This window comes from Channa argus, chromosome 9, assembly GCF_033026475.1.
Source record: "Channa argus isolate prfri chromosome 9, Channa argus male v1.0, whole genome shotgun sequence".
NCBI classification, from domain to species: Eukaryota; Metazoa; Chordata; class Actinopteri; order Anabantiformes; family Channidae; genus Channa; species Channa argus.
In genome coordinates this window covers 12,022,998-12,039,187 of record NC_090205.1, presented here as the reverse complement: position 1 = coordinate 12,039,187, position 16,190 = coordinate 12,022,998, and the positions used below count along the sequence as shown (strand labels likewise).

The window sequence follows — 16,190 nt, the reverse complement described above, 5'->3', positions numbered from 1 at the left end:
GTCTCTTCGATGCTGTCCAATCACATTCCTCTAAAGTGAGACACCGCCAAGATCAGATTGTGAGACGCGCTGCTGGAGCGAGGCTAGTAGAGAGCGGATAGGAAAGGCTAACAAACAATTTGCTAACTTGTGAATTGCACTGGTGAGACGCATTTATCGATTAGTATGTGGCTATTAACCTGTCGCAAAAGATAGTTTAGCTTAGTAAAACATCTATTTTACTAGTTATTCTACCGAAAATGTATTGAAAATATACAACCAACAAACACAAAGCTAACTGTGGTAAAAATGCAGCTAATTTCTGCCAGTGTTGTCAATGACAGCTGTGGATTATCTCGGTCGCTAGCTACTAGCGTTAGCTATCGTAACGCCAGATGGCTAACAAAGCGACGGTGGTCCTGGCTTTTCAACCGTAAAATTGAGTTAGCTCGTTGCTAAAATATCCATTAGGCATAACTAACCAGCGTAGTGCGGAGGCATACTCTAAGCGTAAACTTTATATCATGACAACTTACTGCATATAGCTAGGTTGCAGAGCTCTTAGTTTAACGAAACCGTGTGTGGTGATTCTGATCTATTAGTCATATTAACGTAACGTTACTAAGCTCGGCTGCTAGGCAACAGTACAATTTTTCCCTTCTATTTGCAGATGGTCTTATCCTGAAACGTTTACGGATCAAATACGTGACACCAGAAACGTTAACACGGACAAAGTCTGTCATCAGGGATTCAACATTCAAACCTATAACATTTTAATAAACGTAAACCTATGTCTTATGCTAGTTTGATATTTGTAGCTAAACAATGTGAATATTGTATAACTTTGGGGCGACAATCTCTTTAATGGGGACATGACGAATGTCATGACAATAAGACGTCCCCGACTGTCAAGCAAATTAGCAAAATAAATGTCAGTGGCGTTAAGCACATTCACTTTAAAGTGACTCAGCGGGAGGCAAATTGTGAGGATTTTATTATTTTTTTTTATTGGTGTGTCTGAAATCATACGTGTCATTTTAAAGTCGTTCTAAAATATATCTTTACTACGCGTTTATTAACTTTTCTAATTTAGTTTTCAGTTAAATAAACCACAAAAAAAACAACTTTTCATACAGTTTAAGTAATCGACCAACATTTCTTGGTTAACTTGCTTTAACTTTTAATGGCGAAAGAGATAATTTTGAGGAAGAATACGCCCGTTAGTTAAATCCTCGTCACCTATAAAACACTGACCCTAGAATTAAGCATAAAATGGTTAATAAGTACTTAAAAGTACTTCGACATTACTTAGTTTGTTTCCTGTTTGGAAGAGATTTAGACCTCCTCTTCCTCCATTCTCAAATGCCAACAACAACAGCCGTCGAAGGAACAGGAGAGTGCACTCGTAAGTGCACAGAATCACCATTTTAACTTTATTTACCGTGCGAAATGCACACACATTACTTGAATGTTAACCCACACTCAACTTGGTCAGGAATCTGCAGCACGGAACCAATAAATGCTCAATTTTATGTGAATCCTTTCAGAACGTGCACAGGCTAACTGACCTAGCTAGCTAATAGCAGTAAGCTGAATGCAACGCTAATGGTAACCGTTAGCACCTGCTAGCCGCATTCAACAAAAGATTGTTGCTGTCGTCGTAAATGAATGCTGTTACAATCGCACGTAGCCGTGATATCAGTAGCTACGTGGTGCTATCATTTTAGTTACAGTGATTGTTTTGCGCTTGTGTGATTAAAAGTTCGCATGTTTTCGTGACCTGTAGCAGAAGTTGGAGGATGCCTCTCCTCTGGACGCGCTCGATGTCTGAACGTAGGCCTTGTGCACACTTAGCGTAGTAAAAGTTGTGAGCGTCAAAGGATGGTTTAATGTGGTTTACTGCATACACGGTGTATTCAGAAATATTCTCCAGTAGTTCTTATTACTGAGAATGGTGTAAAATATTAACATTCCCGTCATTTATTTTCTAAATGGAATACTGTAAGTAGGATCCTTGGTAACTCAAGCTAACGAAAGTGATGTAGCTTTGTATAGTGTGCTGGTAGCAAGCAGTGCAAGTGGCCTTTAGTTCAGAATAAAATTAAGCTAAACAGCAAGATGAGTATAAAAACGATAAAAAGTGGTAATATTGTGAACAATGATTTATTTAGTGAAATTTGAAATTAATCACTTAAATGTTTTAATATTTGCCTTTTTTCTGTTATCAGAAGTCTAAAGAGCGACAAACAGAAGGAATTTTTATTTTTAACCAGAAGCTAAACTCCTCCGGTCCTTTGGGATCATGGCTAAAGATGTAAGTAATTATGTTTTCTTCGTCTTTTTTTGTGGGTGTTGTTTTCTTCTTTCTTACATGAAAACAGTTGTTTAGTCGCATGCACAGGTTGAAGAGATGAAGGCACATGATTTAACATAACTTACCACTTCTCACATGACGTAGTTTTTCTTCCTCTCTACTGTTTTTGTTTTTTAAAGTGGTTTTGCAGTGTGTTAAAGTCTTGTCTTCCACAGGCTGGTCTGATTGAAACAAATGGAGAGCTGAAGGTTTTCATTGATCAGAATCTGAGCCCTAGTAAAGGTATATCTTACTAGTTAGTACGTATATACAGAAATTTTACATCATGTACATTATTTTTTTCAGTCCATTTAAACCGATTTCTAGTTCCACAATAGAAATAATGTTTTGTTGTGTGTAGAACTCTGTGTTGATAGTTGGACGACAGGGGGCAATGGAGTTACAATTAAGATCTCTAGTCATTGCTATTTTTCTCATGTCTTCTTTAGGTGTCCTTTCTTTGGTGACTGTCCAGCCTGCAGCAGCCCCTGTGGCTAAACAGCTATTGCCCAAAACGCTTGGGCCATCTAACGTGAACGTTGCTGCACACGTGCAACATGTGCAACACATGCCGCACATGGTGAGTGATGCTCCACACAACTACTAAAATATATAGTCTTTTAATTTCAAGCAGTCTTTCTTTCTTAGTTGTTCTTTTAAAACTTTTCAAGAAGAATAAATAGTTGAGCTTTCTAGATTGTGAGGGTTCTGCAGAAGCATTGGTTGATAGATGTGCTTGCTGGCTTTCTTCACCGTCTTACTGTTGTGTAAGCCCCTCTATTATCATTGTGAGGTGACCAGTTGATCCTAAGCTTATCAACTCTATAGTCAGCAGGATTACACACATCATCCCATTATATACATGGAATGTATACATAATGGAAATCAGCTTAGAAAACACCTTTTAGTGAAGGAATAGATCACCTGTCTCCTAATTACCTCCCTGATTTTGGACATTTAATGCAAATTCAAGTGAGTTCTGTCTCTTATCATGACCAATACCATGTTGATGAAAATGTCTAAAATACTAAATAGCCACAACCATAGTTTCCCTAAGTTATCGAAGTGCTTCAGTAAAAACGTGATTGTTTTTATTGTACAGTGGGTTTTAAGTACACTCTTATCATATATGAAGAATTTAGTGAGAATTTATGTTTACGATCTACAGAAGTTACTCTGGTAAGGCTCAGTATTAATATTCTTTCTTTTTTTCTCTCACCTCTTCTTTTGTAGGTGATTGGAACACCCCAGAGGCCTACAGTATCAAATACCATTTTGGTAAACAGTCCACATACGCCAAGTTCCCAGTTCCTTACTCAGAGTCAACCAGCTGATGCATCTCCATGGTCATCAGGGTAAGTTTTCAGAAGTTCTTTAGAAGTTATCACTCTTGGTGTATATAATTTCATTAAAAATGCATAAATGTGGCATACATGTTGTTGATTAAAACTGATTAATGTGAGGGATCTGTCTGCAGGAAGCGTGGTAAGAAAGGGGAAAAGAATGGAAAGGGCTTGAGACATTTTTCCATGAAAGTGTGTGAAAAGGTGCAGAAGAAAGGAGTAACCACCTACAACGAAGTTGCAGATGAATTGGTTGCAGAATTCAGCTCTTCAGACAACCACATGTCACCTAATGATGCAGTGAGTGCTTTTTTTCAGTGCTTTTATTTTTTTTGATTTGTTTTTTTTCTTCAGAACGAGCTAAGCCAAAACATCACACTGATGTGTTTGAAAAGGGTCTGATATAGTGCGTTTTACAATTTAGGTAAACTTTTACACTCTCTTTCACACTTTTTAGCATGTGTATGACCAGAAGAACATTCGGCGGCGTGTGTACGATGCACTTAACGTGCTCATGGCCATGAACATTATCTCTAAAGAGAAGAAAGAAATCAAATGGATTGGTTTGCCTACCAACTCAGCACAGGAGTGCCAAAACCTAGAGGTAGAAACACACACTACGTTCTTCCATGAGCTTGTAATGCAGATATCTGCTGTTGCTGTGTTTTCACAGTTTTTAACCGTTTTTTCCTATGTTAATTGTAGGTGGAAAGACAAAGGCGACTGGAGAGGATTAAACAGAAACAATCACAACTTCAGGAGCTCATATTGCAGGTTTGAATAATTTAGTGCTTGAACTTGTGTTTAGAGAGTCCAGATCACAGACTGTTTCGCTGACCTTTTTCTGCTGGAGATTATATGTATCTCTCTCAAGCGTAACAACATGTTAAAGTTGTAACTGATTGGTCAGCTTAGGCTTTCTGTGTTTCTGATGCTTAGAAAAACTGTTCGTCGTAAAGAAAACACAAGTTCAGTGCACTTTTTCCTCTTTCTTCTCCTCATTACAAATAATTTAAAGTATATAAATAATTAAGACAAGCACATGAAAGCTTTATCCAAATTGGGGGTGTCATTATGCCATTTAGGAAACTATCCAACTAATTTAAAGGCTTTTGTATGTATGGGCATAAAATGCACCTGTGTATTTCTAACCCTTATGTTGTCAAATTTAAGCAAATTATTAATAATCTTAATAAAAAGTTGGAGTAGCATCCAACAAAAGTCATGTGTGGCTTTACATTAGGAGCAGACCAGGACACAGTAAAATGTTAATTGTGCAGTGGTATAGAGAAGCCAATGATGGTTAAAAAAGATTTCAAGGTTTTAAGAAAATGCTGACTTGACCAAGGAAGTCGGACAATTAAATGCTATATCAGCAAGCATTGCCGCTTAATTAGACTAATAGGCATAGAATATACAACAAAAAAGTGCAGTGTAACTTGCCCTGTTTTTAGGTTTATAACTAATTTGTCATGTGAAAAAATTGCGAGAATGTTAAGAGAAAAACTAAACCGACTGCACTGATACACTCCATCCTTTGAGACTTATCTGACCAAAATAATTACTTGTAGGTGCAAAAAATTACACATGAAAGCAGCTCATGAGCCACAATTTAATAAGGGAAAAAAAGCCCTTCAAGTCATTCAGTCTGGTAAACGGCATAACTGAAAGCAAATAGGAAGTTATACACATCTCCAAAAACACTGGATTTTAAGTAGACATGATGGAATTGTTTTGTCAATTATTGTGGCCAATATGTTATTACATTTGGTCATTTAGCAGACACTTATCCAAAGCGACTTACAAGTGAGGTACAAGGCAAGCAAAAATCTAAGTCAAGGAGAAAACATCAAAGCAAAGTCCTATCAGAAAAGTGTTCACAGTTCACGATATGCAAGTGCGAGAGAGCAGAAAGGATTTTTTGTTGTTGGTTTTTTTTAAGAGATTTAAGTATTAGTTTTACTCATATTGAGATTTAGAACCATTGTTTAAAATTATTTGTGTCAAGGATGCAAATTTTATGCTTTATACTCCCTAAAATAAACTTTGCAGTTCACATCAAGAAGATAGGTAACACAGCTTCTCATTAGATTTTAATGTGTCATAACTTACGTCTGTTAGTTCGTTTCTCAACAGTTTTATGGTTCTCCTTGTAAGGCTGACTGAATAAGAGCCTTCAGGCAGATGGTAAGACACGCAGAATAAGAGACAGAAGAAGAGGAAGAGTAAATGTATATTACAGATGAAAGTACAAATTTCTGGTCAGGCCTGTTTCGGTTTCCTAGCTTTTCTGCTGAGCACATAATCAGCAGTTCTGCTTAGAGTATGCCAGGTGGCACAGATCCAAATAGACCTCATAAGATCTGCCCAGAAGCTGCGGGTTCAGTGACTTTGTGAAGAACAGGGTGTGAACTTCCGACTCCATGGTCTGTACTGACCCACCTCCTAGGATAAACATAAATATGCAAATTTAGTGGCAATGCAATCAGGTTACATTTTGTTGTCAAATTTTTGCACACTATAGGTGTGTCAAGCTTGTAGTGTAATACTCAAAAAGATGAGGCTGTAATTGCTGCTACAGGTGGTTCAACAAAGTATTAGGCAAAGGCGACGAATACTTATTTACATGTGATTTAGTTTTTTTTTGTTATTTTTAATAAATTTGCAAAGATTTCAAACAAACTAATTTAACATTGTCATTATCGAGTGAATTAAAACAGTTGCTGTATTTTGCTGGATGTTTACAGCAGGACTCTCTTAATAATCCAAGACAATAAATCGCGAAGGTCTGCCTGAAGAATGTAGCTTAAATGTTCTGAAATATTTCATGTGTTGTAAATCTAAATTGAATGCTCTGTGTAGTTGTGGTAAAGTATTCACCTTTCTTTGATCTTGTCGTACAGCAAATAGCTTTTAAGAACCTGGTTCAGCGGAACAGACAGACAGAGCAGCAGGCAAACAGGCCGCCACCTCCAAACTCGATCATCCACCTTCCATTTATTATTGTCAACACCAGCAAGAAAACTGTCATCGACTGCAGCATCTCCAATGACAAGTAAGCCTTTGTGCTACCCTTCATTTTCTGCACTTGCATTTAAAAAAAGTTCATAAAATAGTCAGACAAACTTTGTAGCGTCATGTGGGAAATTACTTTTTCAATTTAAATAAGCCTGCTTATTGCAAGTTAAGTATTGTGCTCTCTGCAATTATGAGTTTGTGGGATAAAAATTTTAACTGTCTAGACAAATACCAGCCTGATTCAAAACAAAAAAGGGACACAGAAAACAGACTTTTGCAGCATTATATGTGGTCTACCAGCAGTTTAAATGCAGATATGTTGTTTTTAAATCTTGTGCTTTGAATGCTACAGAAAAAATATGTATATTGATTACATGATTGTAGCCCACCTGGATTGTATCCTTTCTCAAAATGTGCAGATTTGTTTTTAAATTTTAAACTGGCCACAATAAAAAGACAACCTTGTGCGTTGCACAACAAATCTACTTCATGGCATTATTAGAATTTACCATTATATGACCTACACATTGTAGCACTGTCTTTTTGGTTGCTCTTTTTAATGTTTTGTGCATCTTCTCTTTCTCATACAGGTTTGAGTATTTGTTCAACTTTGACAGCATGTTTGAGATCCATGATGACATTGAGGTGCTGAAACGTATGGGTATGGCCTGTGGTCTGGAGGTGGGAAAGTGTTCCCCAGAGGATCTGAAGATTGCACGAAGCCTGGTGCCCAAAGCTCTGGAGCCATATGTTATAGGTCAGTGCAAATGCTGCTCCCTGTACCTGCACCTGTACCTGAGTGCATCAGTGCACTCAAAGTACACATCAGTGATGTGTACTTTGAGAGGCAAATTAAGATGCTAGGTCTATAAAGAAATATGTGCTCTTGTAAACAAATTTGTGCCCTAGTGATCATTTAAGCAGTCTGTATGCTTACGTTTATTTTTAGGGGCATTGGTGTCCATAAAAAAAAAAAAAAAAATTGGGCACATTTACTAACTAAACTTAATCCCGCACTAAACTTAATTTGATCTGAGTCAATTTAATGTTTGTACCAAACATGCTCGGTATGAGTGGAAAAATTCTAACTGGCAGCTGATGTGAGATCATGCTCTTTTTGTGTTACAACTACAGAAACCCCACCCTAAATGTTGAGTGGAGTAATGCAACCAGCCTCATAAAGTATCTTTGTTTTACGGACAGCAGTGCCATGCTAAAGATTTTTTTTCTCTACAAAATAGCAGAGAGCAAACATACCTGAAAACCCTGTCAGCACTTTTAAGTCCTGCCATTGAATTAACATTAAACAGAAATGCTCAGACCTGCTATCTGACATTTTAACCAGAAACAGATAAGTTCTGGCTAAAATGGGAAGCTGCTAACTTTTGGTGGCCAAAGCATTGGTACCACCTCTTCTTAAAATGCACTCCAGTAGGACTCTACTACCTGCTTTGAACTCAATAATAAACACATAGTTGTATTATTACCTTTCTGACAGTTTCAACCTAAAAACTGGATTATAACATTACAAAAGTAAAACTTTAGTAGAATTGCATTAAATCGAACACAGATGGTCATAAGGTTTTTACCGGATTAGTTTTTAAAAAAAAATTTGGTACAATCATTTTGTTGTGGATCACTTAAATTTAATATGATTAGTATACATGAGAACTGAGCACTCTGGTTAAATAAGTTAATTTAATACTCAATTTAGGCTGAATAAATACGCCTTTAGTTTTTCATTATAGTTATATTAATTTTAAATTTTTTATAATTAATTTTTTCATAATATACCTTTTCTAGAGATGGCAAAGGGTCCTATCAGTAATGTGTACATAACTGGAGGATCATCTGCTAATGGAGCCCGTTACCCTGCAAGCAGGTGAGCTGTTTCTGTTATTCAATTATTTTTTTTTTCTTTTTGTGGGATGAAAAGTAGACTCTTTTTTTTTTTTTTTCACTCATTGTGTCGATCACATTGTCCAACACTTACTTCATCTTCCTCTCATTGCAGTGACGGTTGCACTGATGGCACAATGGCTTCCAGCTCTAATGACTCTCACTACAGCGGATCTCGCGTGGAGACGCCAGTGTCGTACATGGGGGATGATGATGACGAGGATGAGTACGATGAGAATGACGATGAAGACTAACGTGTCTATGCCTCGCCGCTCCAACAAGCACAGTCCTTCAAACCACCTTCACCGTGGGAATTTAGTTCCCATTTCTGTGTTTCTTCAACTTTTTCCCCTGTTCCCCATGCCTTTATTTCTCTCTGGCTTTCTCAGGGGTGTAGATGAATATTGAAAAAAACAGGGATGAATAGTGCACCCATTTTTTCTGCTCCTGAATTACGTGCACCTGCACCACAGCTCTGGGGAGGTGTTGTTCAAGGGAACTGTCCTCTGTGGTCCGGCCACCACACTGAAGTCTTTGTATGTCTAATCCACTTCTAATAAGCCATCCCACTAAAAAAAAAAAAAGCTCTGTAAAACCTACTGCTGTTGGAGAATGTATAATGTGCTTGTTTGAATAGTTAATATTTTGCAATTACACAAGGCAGAGCTGATGATGTTTCAAGATGGCCAAAGTGTCTGCGTATTTGCGTAACATGCTGTGTTAGTGCAACACCATGGATTCTGAATGGCCTAATACAGTTGTCTTTGCATCCGAGGATGGGGCTCCATCAGATGTGTTTATAGTTTTGTTTTGTGTTCTGGGCAATAATTTGAATTAGTTTATTTTCCCCCATTGTGTTGGGCTGGCTTCCTCCTGTTTTGTAGGCAGCTGCTTTCTTGATTTTTGCTAGTTTTTTTTAATTTGGTTTATTTTGTTTTGTGTTTTGTATTCCTGGAGTTGATGAATTGTTCATCACCGACCTGTTATCACCTTGGTGGTGGTTGCAAAATAATGGCACCAGCAAGGTAAAGACTTTCATAACACAGGCTCCTGATAGGCAAATAAGCTTTGTTTGTTAATTACGTATTTGAATCCTACAACGATTGTAGCTTATAGTATCCTTTTAGAGGCCAGTGGTTACACCTTCAGATAGACTTTCAAAAATTATTGATGTAACAATGTGTGGTTGTATAGGTCTTGATGTTCTCCCTTCAAAGATCTCACTTTTAAAACTGAGCAACACATGTACTGACTCTTCCAAATACCTTTTTCTGTAATCTAATATAAGTTTGAAAATTAAATATAGATTGTTTTAATAAGGTTGCATCTATAATTTATGCAAGTTTGTTACTTTTATAACCTATTACGTCAAGTCTGTATCAGTATTTATAAGTTGCCCAATAGACTGACAGGCATTGAAATATATTTCAAAATACTAAAACGTAAGCCTGTTTCAGGTTGTCACAACATCTGTGAGTCAATGTTGTACTAACATGTTGAACAAATAGCTGTTTTTAGAGACTCAAATGGTTTGAAACTCCGTTTTAGGAAAATTTGGTTTGCAGACTGCTCTGCTTGTCCAAGCGCCTCAGGAAAACTACACACAAGCAACTGAAGAGTACACACTCCCGTTATTACCATGTTATTGATCCTTGTACTATACTAAACCATAGGTTCATATCTACCAGCATTTTATTTTAATCATAAAATAACAAGGACAGCTGCTGAAGTTGAGATTGAGCCGCTTTTGTAATCAGATGTGCCCACGTTTCTGATATGGAGAACTGGTGAGGGCCAAAATGATGCACATGCTTCAGGCAATAGAAGTTTGGAAATGTTACCATTGTATGGCTACTGTGTCCTTTTTGTTAATAAGAAAGCAGAGCATGTCCGTTCATGCTTTCTTTCCCCTTAAAATTGCATACTATGTTCATTTTTCAGTTTTTACACCTCAGGTAAAATGTCTTACAGGTAATATAAAATTATACTGTAAACCAATTGGGGTCTTTGTCACAAACGTTGATAACTCTCAACTGAAGTTACTTGAGTTAGACTTAGTTGGTGCTTTAAAAATGAGAGTAATATGCACATATGGTCTAAGCTTATCAGTTCAGTGCAGTCCACTCATTTCTGCTCAAGGCTATTGTTTTAGGCCATGTTAGCTGTTACTAAAATAACACCCACATCTGACAAAACAGTGGGCACTCAAGGTATGCTGTGGGTAATGCAGCTACCAGATATGATGAGGTAAAATACATCGAAATTTGAAATCTTATTTAAAAATGTCCAAAATCAGGTGATCATGGTTTCTTGTATCAATATAGACTCACTGGCTACTCATTAAACACACCTTTACAATCTAATGCTATCCAAAACATAAACTCTGCTAGAAATTCTACTTTCACAATGTTATAATTTCTTAGTTTAAATTGAGACTGTCGGGCGATAATTTTGTTTATTATTGAGCTCATAGTAGGTCGTGGATTGCGTTATATTAAGAAGTGGTTTTATTGTTTTGCCACTCCAGTACGACTCAAAATTATAACTTCATAGAAGTAGAGTTTATGGCAGAGCTGCTCTATTGGATTGCATTAGATTTTACAGGTTTAACTTGTAATGGGACTGGTCATAGGAAATGGTTGCAAGTCAGATTCACTTCTGACAAAAATATCAGATGTCCATTTTATAAATCACCAACGCATACAGAATATTCTCCAGATAATAACACATCAAGACAAAACATACAATGCAGTTGAGTCTTTTTTTTTTTTTTTTTTTTTTGTAATGTGTGTTAAAGCCAACAACACAGTTCACTTTTTATTGTGGCGTGTATCTGGTCTAGTCAACAACCACAAGAGCACCCAGTTATCTCGGAGGATAAAATCCAGCTTAAGAGTTTTTGAATAACATAACCAGATAACCTGATCCAGGATTAGACAATCCTGCATGATTCATTTGATCTTAGTTGTGTTAAGCCATGTTTGTAGAACGGGGCACATGTTCTGAGCATAAATGAATCCTAAAGTTCTGCTGAGGCTTTAGCAGTCTAACCAAGTGGGTATCCTCTAAAATGTATGTAACTCTTTTGTAATGATATAATTTGGTACTAAAAAACTAATATTGGAAGATACTCTCACAATATGCCAAACTAGCTTTACCCCCCCCCCCCCCCCATAATTTTATGTTGAATATGCTTTTAAACCGTATTTCTTTGACCCAACTCTTGACAAAGTAGGGTTGCTTCTATGATTTATTTTAATGCAACCATGGCTGTTCCCGTAATGACAGATATGAAAACAATTTCAGCCTATTTTTATATTTTCAGGTTTATGGAGCATTTGGTTTTATACTGTTCCAGGGCTGCAGTAACTGATTTTTCCAATTGATTGACCGCTGACACTCCAGCTGCATATACTGTCTTTGCCATTCTGTTCCTGCATGTGCTCACACACTCTGGGGCGTTAGGGTATTAATGGATTACCAAGAGGTGTTGACTCAGGTGTGTTTCTGTGTGTGTATTAGGGTGGTGTGCTGGGATGTAGTTAAGACATGAGTCTCAAAAGTCCATCTCAGACTCCCTCTACCACTCTTTTATCCTCTCTCTCCTGTTGCTTCACCCCTGCACATTTGCAGCATTTTTTCCTCCGTTTTCTTTTTGCAATGCCTCCTCTTTGCTTTGCCTGACAGTCACTTACCCTTAACATGGATATCGGAGGACTAACCACTGTAGTAGCAAATTCTGCTTACATCAATGCTCGTGGAAGCATTGATGGCTCTAATCCAGCAGCAGCTCGGGATAAGAAATACCATTCCCGCCTCAAACTGCCCCACATCACTGTGTGTGAGGGCCTGAGGGACACCCTGGATTTGGCCTTTGAATCAGTCTGCGTGGAACAGCCAATTGGAAAACGCCTCTTTAGGGAATTTTTGGATACAAGTCAAGAATATCTTGCTGCTTGTCGTTTGTGGAAAGACATTGAGGACTATGACATGGCAGAGGATTCAGACAGAGGAAAAAAGGCCTCAAAGATTGTCCAGCGCTACATGGACCCGTCGGCCAAACACTATTGCGTGTTCCTGTCTGAGGATATCATAGTGAAGGTGAAGGAAGTCCAGGAGGCTGCAGGGGATGATTTGTTTGCTGCAGCATTGGCCACGTTGTTGGGTTATCTGCAGGAGGCCCCCTACACTTTTTTCCTGGAGAGCATGTACCTGAAAAGGTTCCTGCAGTGGAAGTGGCTTGAAATGCAGCCCATGGATGCAGATTGGTTTTTAGACTTTCGCGTGCTGGGGAAAGGTGGGTTTGGAGAGGTGTCTGCTTGTCAAATGAAAGCCACAGGGAAACTTTATGCATGTAAGAAACTCAACAAAAAGAGGCTGAAGAAGAGGAAAGGCTATGAGGTGAGAGAGAAAATATGATAATATGCTCCTGTACTCACAATGGTTTTTGTTTTTTGCATCAGTCCACCATAGTTTTATAGCACTGTGAGTGTATAACGGTATGAAAGCCGCAGTTTATGTATTTTACCAAACTGTAGCAGCAGCAGCAGCAGCATTGTTTAAAGGGAACCCAAGGCTCTCGTAACAGATCTTTTAATACTCTGACTTCACAAATTTATTTTAATTTTTTTGTCCTTTCGGCTTATCCCCTAAGTTCATGATTACAGGTGTTTTTTCTGGCTTTGCGTCAATGGGCAGGCTGTGAAGCTGCTAATCATCATTGTCCCTGCCTCTGTCTCATTTGGCTTTAGTCGGCAGTATTAAACACTGAGACAGGGATGGAGTGATTACTGGGAGCTTTATTGAAAAGCTCTTCTGAATGGAACTCCTTGGCACTGTTATATCATGCCCTTGACTTGTCTGAGGTCATTCTTTAAAATTCGTTTGACCTCTTTTGCAACAGCATTTTATACTACACATTTTAATCAGTTTACTAAAAGAAAATCTCTGTGTTATACTGTTTAAAAAAATGTCCCTTATACATGTTTTTCCAAAAGTCTTTCCTAATTTTTTCCTCTAGGGGGCAATGGTGGAGAAGAGGATTCTTGAGAAGGTTCACAGTCGATTCATTGTGTCGCTTGCATATGCCTTCCAGACAAAGGAAGAACTTTGTCTGGTCATGACCATCATGAACGGAGGAGACCTCAAGTAACTTCTCATTATGGAAAGCTCATGTTTTAACGCACAAACCTGAACACAGAATGTATATTTATAGCATGTTTTTATTCCCTGTTCCCTCACAAACAGAACCTGTATTTGCTGCAGTACTTTTTGAACATCTTACCTTATTTTGTGAATTTCATAGGGTCGACATAGGGTTACAAATTCATATTGACAACATTACTCTGAGTGCAATCACTTTAAGTGCCATGATGAAAAATGCTTAAAAAATCCTTTTACTTCTTCCAAATCAAGATTATATTGCAGTCTGTAGTTTAAAAAACGAGAGCTGTGTATACACACACGCACACACACACACACACAATTAATAAAATTCCTTTTATACATGATGCTTCTCTGTTCTGTCTTTGCTGAAGGTACCATATTTATTTGGTGGATGAAAACAATCCTGGGTTTGATGAACCCAGAGCCTGTTTTTACATAGCTCAGATCATCCAGGGATTGGAGCACCTCCACCAGAAAAGAATCATCTACAGAGATCTTAAACCCGAAAATGTGCTACTAGATAATGATGGTAATATGTTTTTGTCGAACAGTTGAAAAACCGTGAATTTGTCTAGTAACCAATTAAGACATCTTTATGTGGTCCACTAGGGAATGTGCGTTTATCTGACCTGGGTCTCGCTGTGGAGCTGAAGGAAGGCAAAACAATGGCAAAAGGCTATGCTGGAACACCAGGTGGGCCTCCCCTTTTATGTGCTGTGCATTTTGATATTTTGTTTGTAACTTTTTTTTTGGTCACTGTTTTACTTTATTTCTTGTAGGCTATATGTCTCCGGAGATGCTTAAGGGAGAAAAGTATGACACCTCTGTTGACTACTTTACTCTGGGGGTGACGTTGTTTGAGTTCATGGCTGCTAAAAACCCGTTCAGAAACAGGGGTGAGAAGGTTTGTCACCTTTTATTGATTCACCAGAGCTATTTACGCTGTGCACATAAATGGCTGTTGGTGAAATGAATAAGACAATTACGGGTTTTTTCTCACCTCTTCAGGTAGACCGTGAGGAGTTGAAGGAGCGTGTGCTCACACGGGTGGTGGTCTATCCAGGCAATTTCACCGAGCATGCACAGTCTCTCTGTGAAGGGCTTCTGGCCAAAGAGGTCGATCAGAGGTTGGGTTTTAAGAATGGTTCCTGTGATGAGATCAGAGCACACCCATTTTTCCGAGACATCAACTGGAGAAAACTGAATGCAGGTAGCCTCTATTTCTGCTTTTGTCTTGTTCGGGGTTTTTAACCTCTGGAACGTGAAGTTTATGTCTACGATTTATCGCCTTTTCCAAAATAAACCCCTTCTTTCATTTTTATTTAAACCTTTTGAGATGCTTTTCTTTCTTGAACAGTCTGTTAGTTTTTAATTCTCACTTCTTCAGGTATTCTACCTCCTCCTTTTGTACCTGACCCCAAAGTGGTGTATGCTAAGAGCCTGGATGATGTTGGCGCTTTCTCCTCGGTGAAGGGAGTGGCCCTAGAGGACCCTGACAAGACCTTCTTTGAGGAGTTTGCATCAGGCAACATCCCCATCCCTTGGCAAGAGGAGATGATCGAGATGGGCATTTATGGAGAACTCAATCTTTGGGGCCCTGAAGGCACCATCCCGAATGACCTCCGCAGGGAGTCAATACTAGAACAGCCAAAGTCATCAATCTGCTGCACATCATAGTCATAGAAACACAGTGCGAATGCATAAGTAATTCAATGTACAAACGGAGGTAGAACATGTGACATGAACGTTCAGAAACACATGTCTTCTGGACTTTCTGATTGCAGAATGGTTTTATTGGTGGGCACAGGAAACAATAAGAACAGAACTTATTCTCATTATCAATTTATTATCATTTAGCAATGAAAAGTGAAAATTGTTAACATTATATCCTCAGTGGTTCCTACTCTTTCCCTCCAGCTTTTTTACCCTACACTTTTTCTTTGTGTGTGTTAAATGATTCTAAAGCATTTAGCTTTTACATTTAAAATTAATTTCTAATTTGAATTATTTACCAGGGGTTTACTTGTTGTATTTTATGTTTTGTCTTTTCGGTGCTAATTAACTGTTGAATGTTGAACATGTAAGAGGTTATCTTTCCCTCTATTGCTAAAGATGCTAAAGTGCATTTCTTTAGTTTTCTTAGTTTTTACTTAGAGCTAAAAAAAATTTAAAAAGATAACAGAAATACTGTGTTTCATGCTTTTGCACAAAGCATTACAGATAGTTAGCATTGTTAATATAAGACACATTTGAATATAGGACAGATGTTTAGAGTAAATACATTTATTTTTTAAAAACATTAAACAAAAGAGAAATGAAATCAGAAACATCACTTGTATGTAAAACTACTGTCAAATAAAATAGCTTATATAATGAATTTCGAGTCAGGAACTTAATTTTGCTTTTTGCTCAACAATGTCCGGGAATGTCAT

General features: G+C 37.9%; 2 protein-coding genes across 5 annotated transcripts; both read left to right on the top strand.

The window, feature by feature from the left end:
* The first annotated feature begins 4 nt into the window (after positions 1–4).
* On the top strand, positions 5–9,911 carry tfdp1a (transcription factor Dp-1, a). 3 transcript variants are annotated; one of them, XM_067514937.1, is made up of 12 exons: positions 5–142; positions 2,208–2,293; positions 2,509–2,575; positions 2,782–2,912; positions 3,566–3,687; positions 3,810–3,975; positions 4,133–4,279; positions 4,381–4,449; positions 6,579–6,730; positions 7,284–7,450; positions 8,497–8,575; positions 8,708–9,911. In XM_067514937.1, the coding sequence occupies exons 2-12, from the start codon at positions 2,282–2,284 to the stop codon at positions 8,844–8,846; spliced, it is 1,251 nt and encodes a 416-aa protein (XP_067371038.1). In that variant the 5' UTR covers positions 5–142; positions 2,208–2,281; the 3' UTR covers positions 8,847–9,911. The 3 variants fall into 3 exon arrangements, with proteins under 3 accessions (XP_067371038.1, XP_067371037.1, XP_067371039.1); XM_067514936.1 differs by lacking the exon at positions 5–142 and adding an exon at positions 1,233–1,384; XM_067514938.1 differs by lacking the exon at positions 5–142 and adding an exon at positions 1,794–1,812.
* A 134-nt stretch (positions 9,912–10,045) lies between these two features.
* Positions 10,046–16,135, top strand: LOC137132467 (rhodopsin kinase GRK1-like). 2 transcript variants are annotated; one of them, XM_067514933.1, is made up of 7 exons: positions 10,046–12,993; positions 13,613–13,740; positions 14,130–14,287; positions 14,368–14,451; positions 14,538–14,662; positions 14,767–14,968; positions 15,146–16,135. In XM_067514933.1, the coding sequence occupies exons 1-7, from the start codon at positions 12,295–12,297 to the stop codon at positions 15,433–15,435; spliced, it is 1,686 nt and encodes a 561-aa protein (XP_067371034.1). In that variant the 5' UTR covers positions 10,046–12,294; the 3' UTR covers positions 15,436–16,135. The 2 variants fall into 2 exon arrangements, with proteins under 2 accessions (XP_067371034.1, XP_067371035.1); XM_067514934.1 differs by having other exon boundaries at positions 14,767–14,964; positions 15,146–15,371.
* The last annotated feature ends 55 nt before the right edge of the window (positions 16,136–16,190 follow it).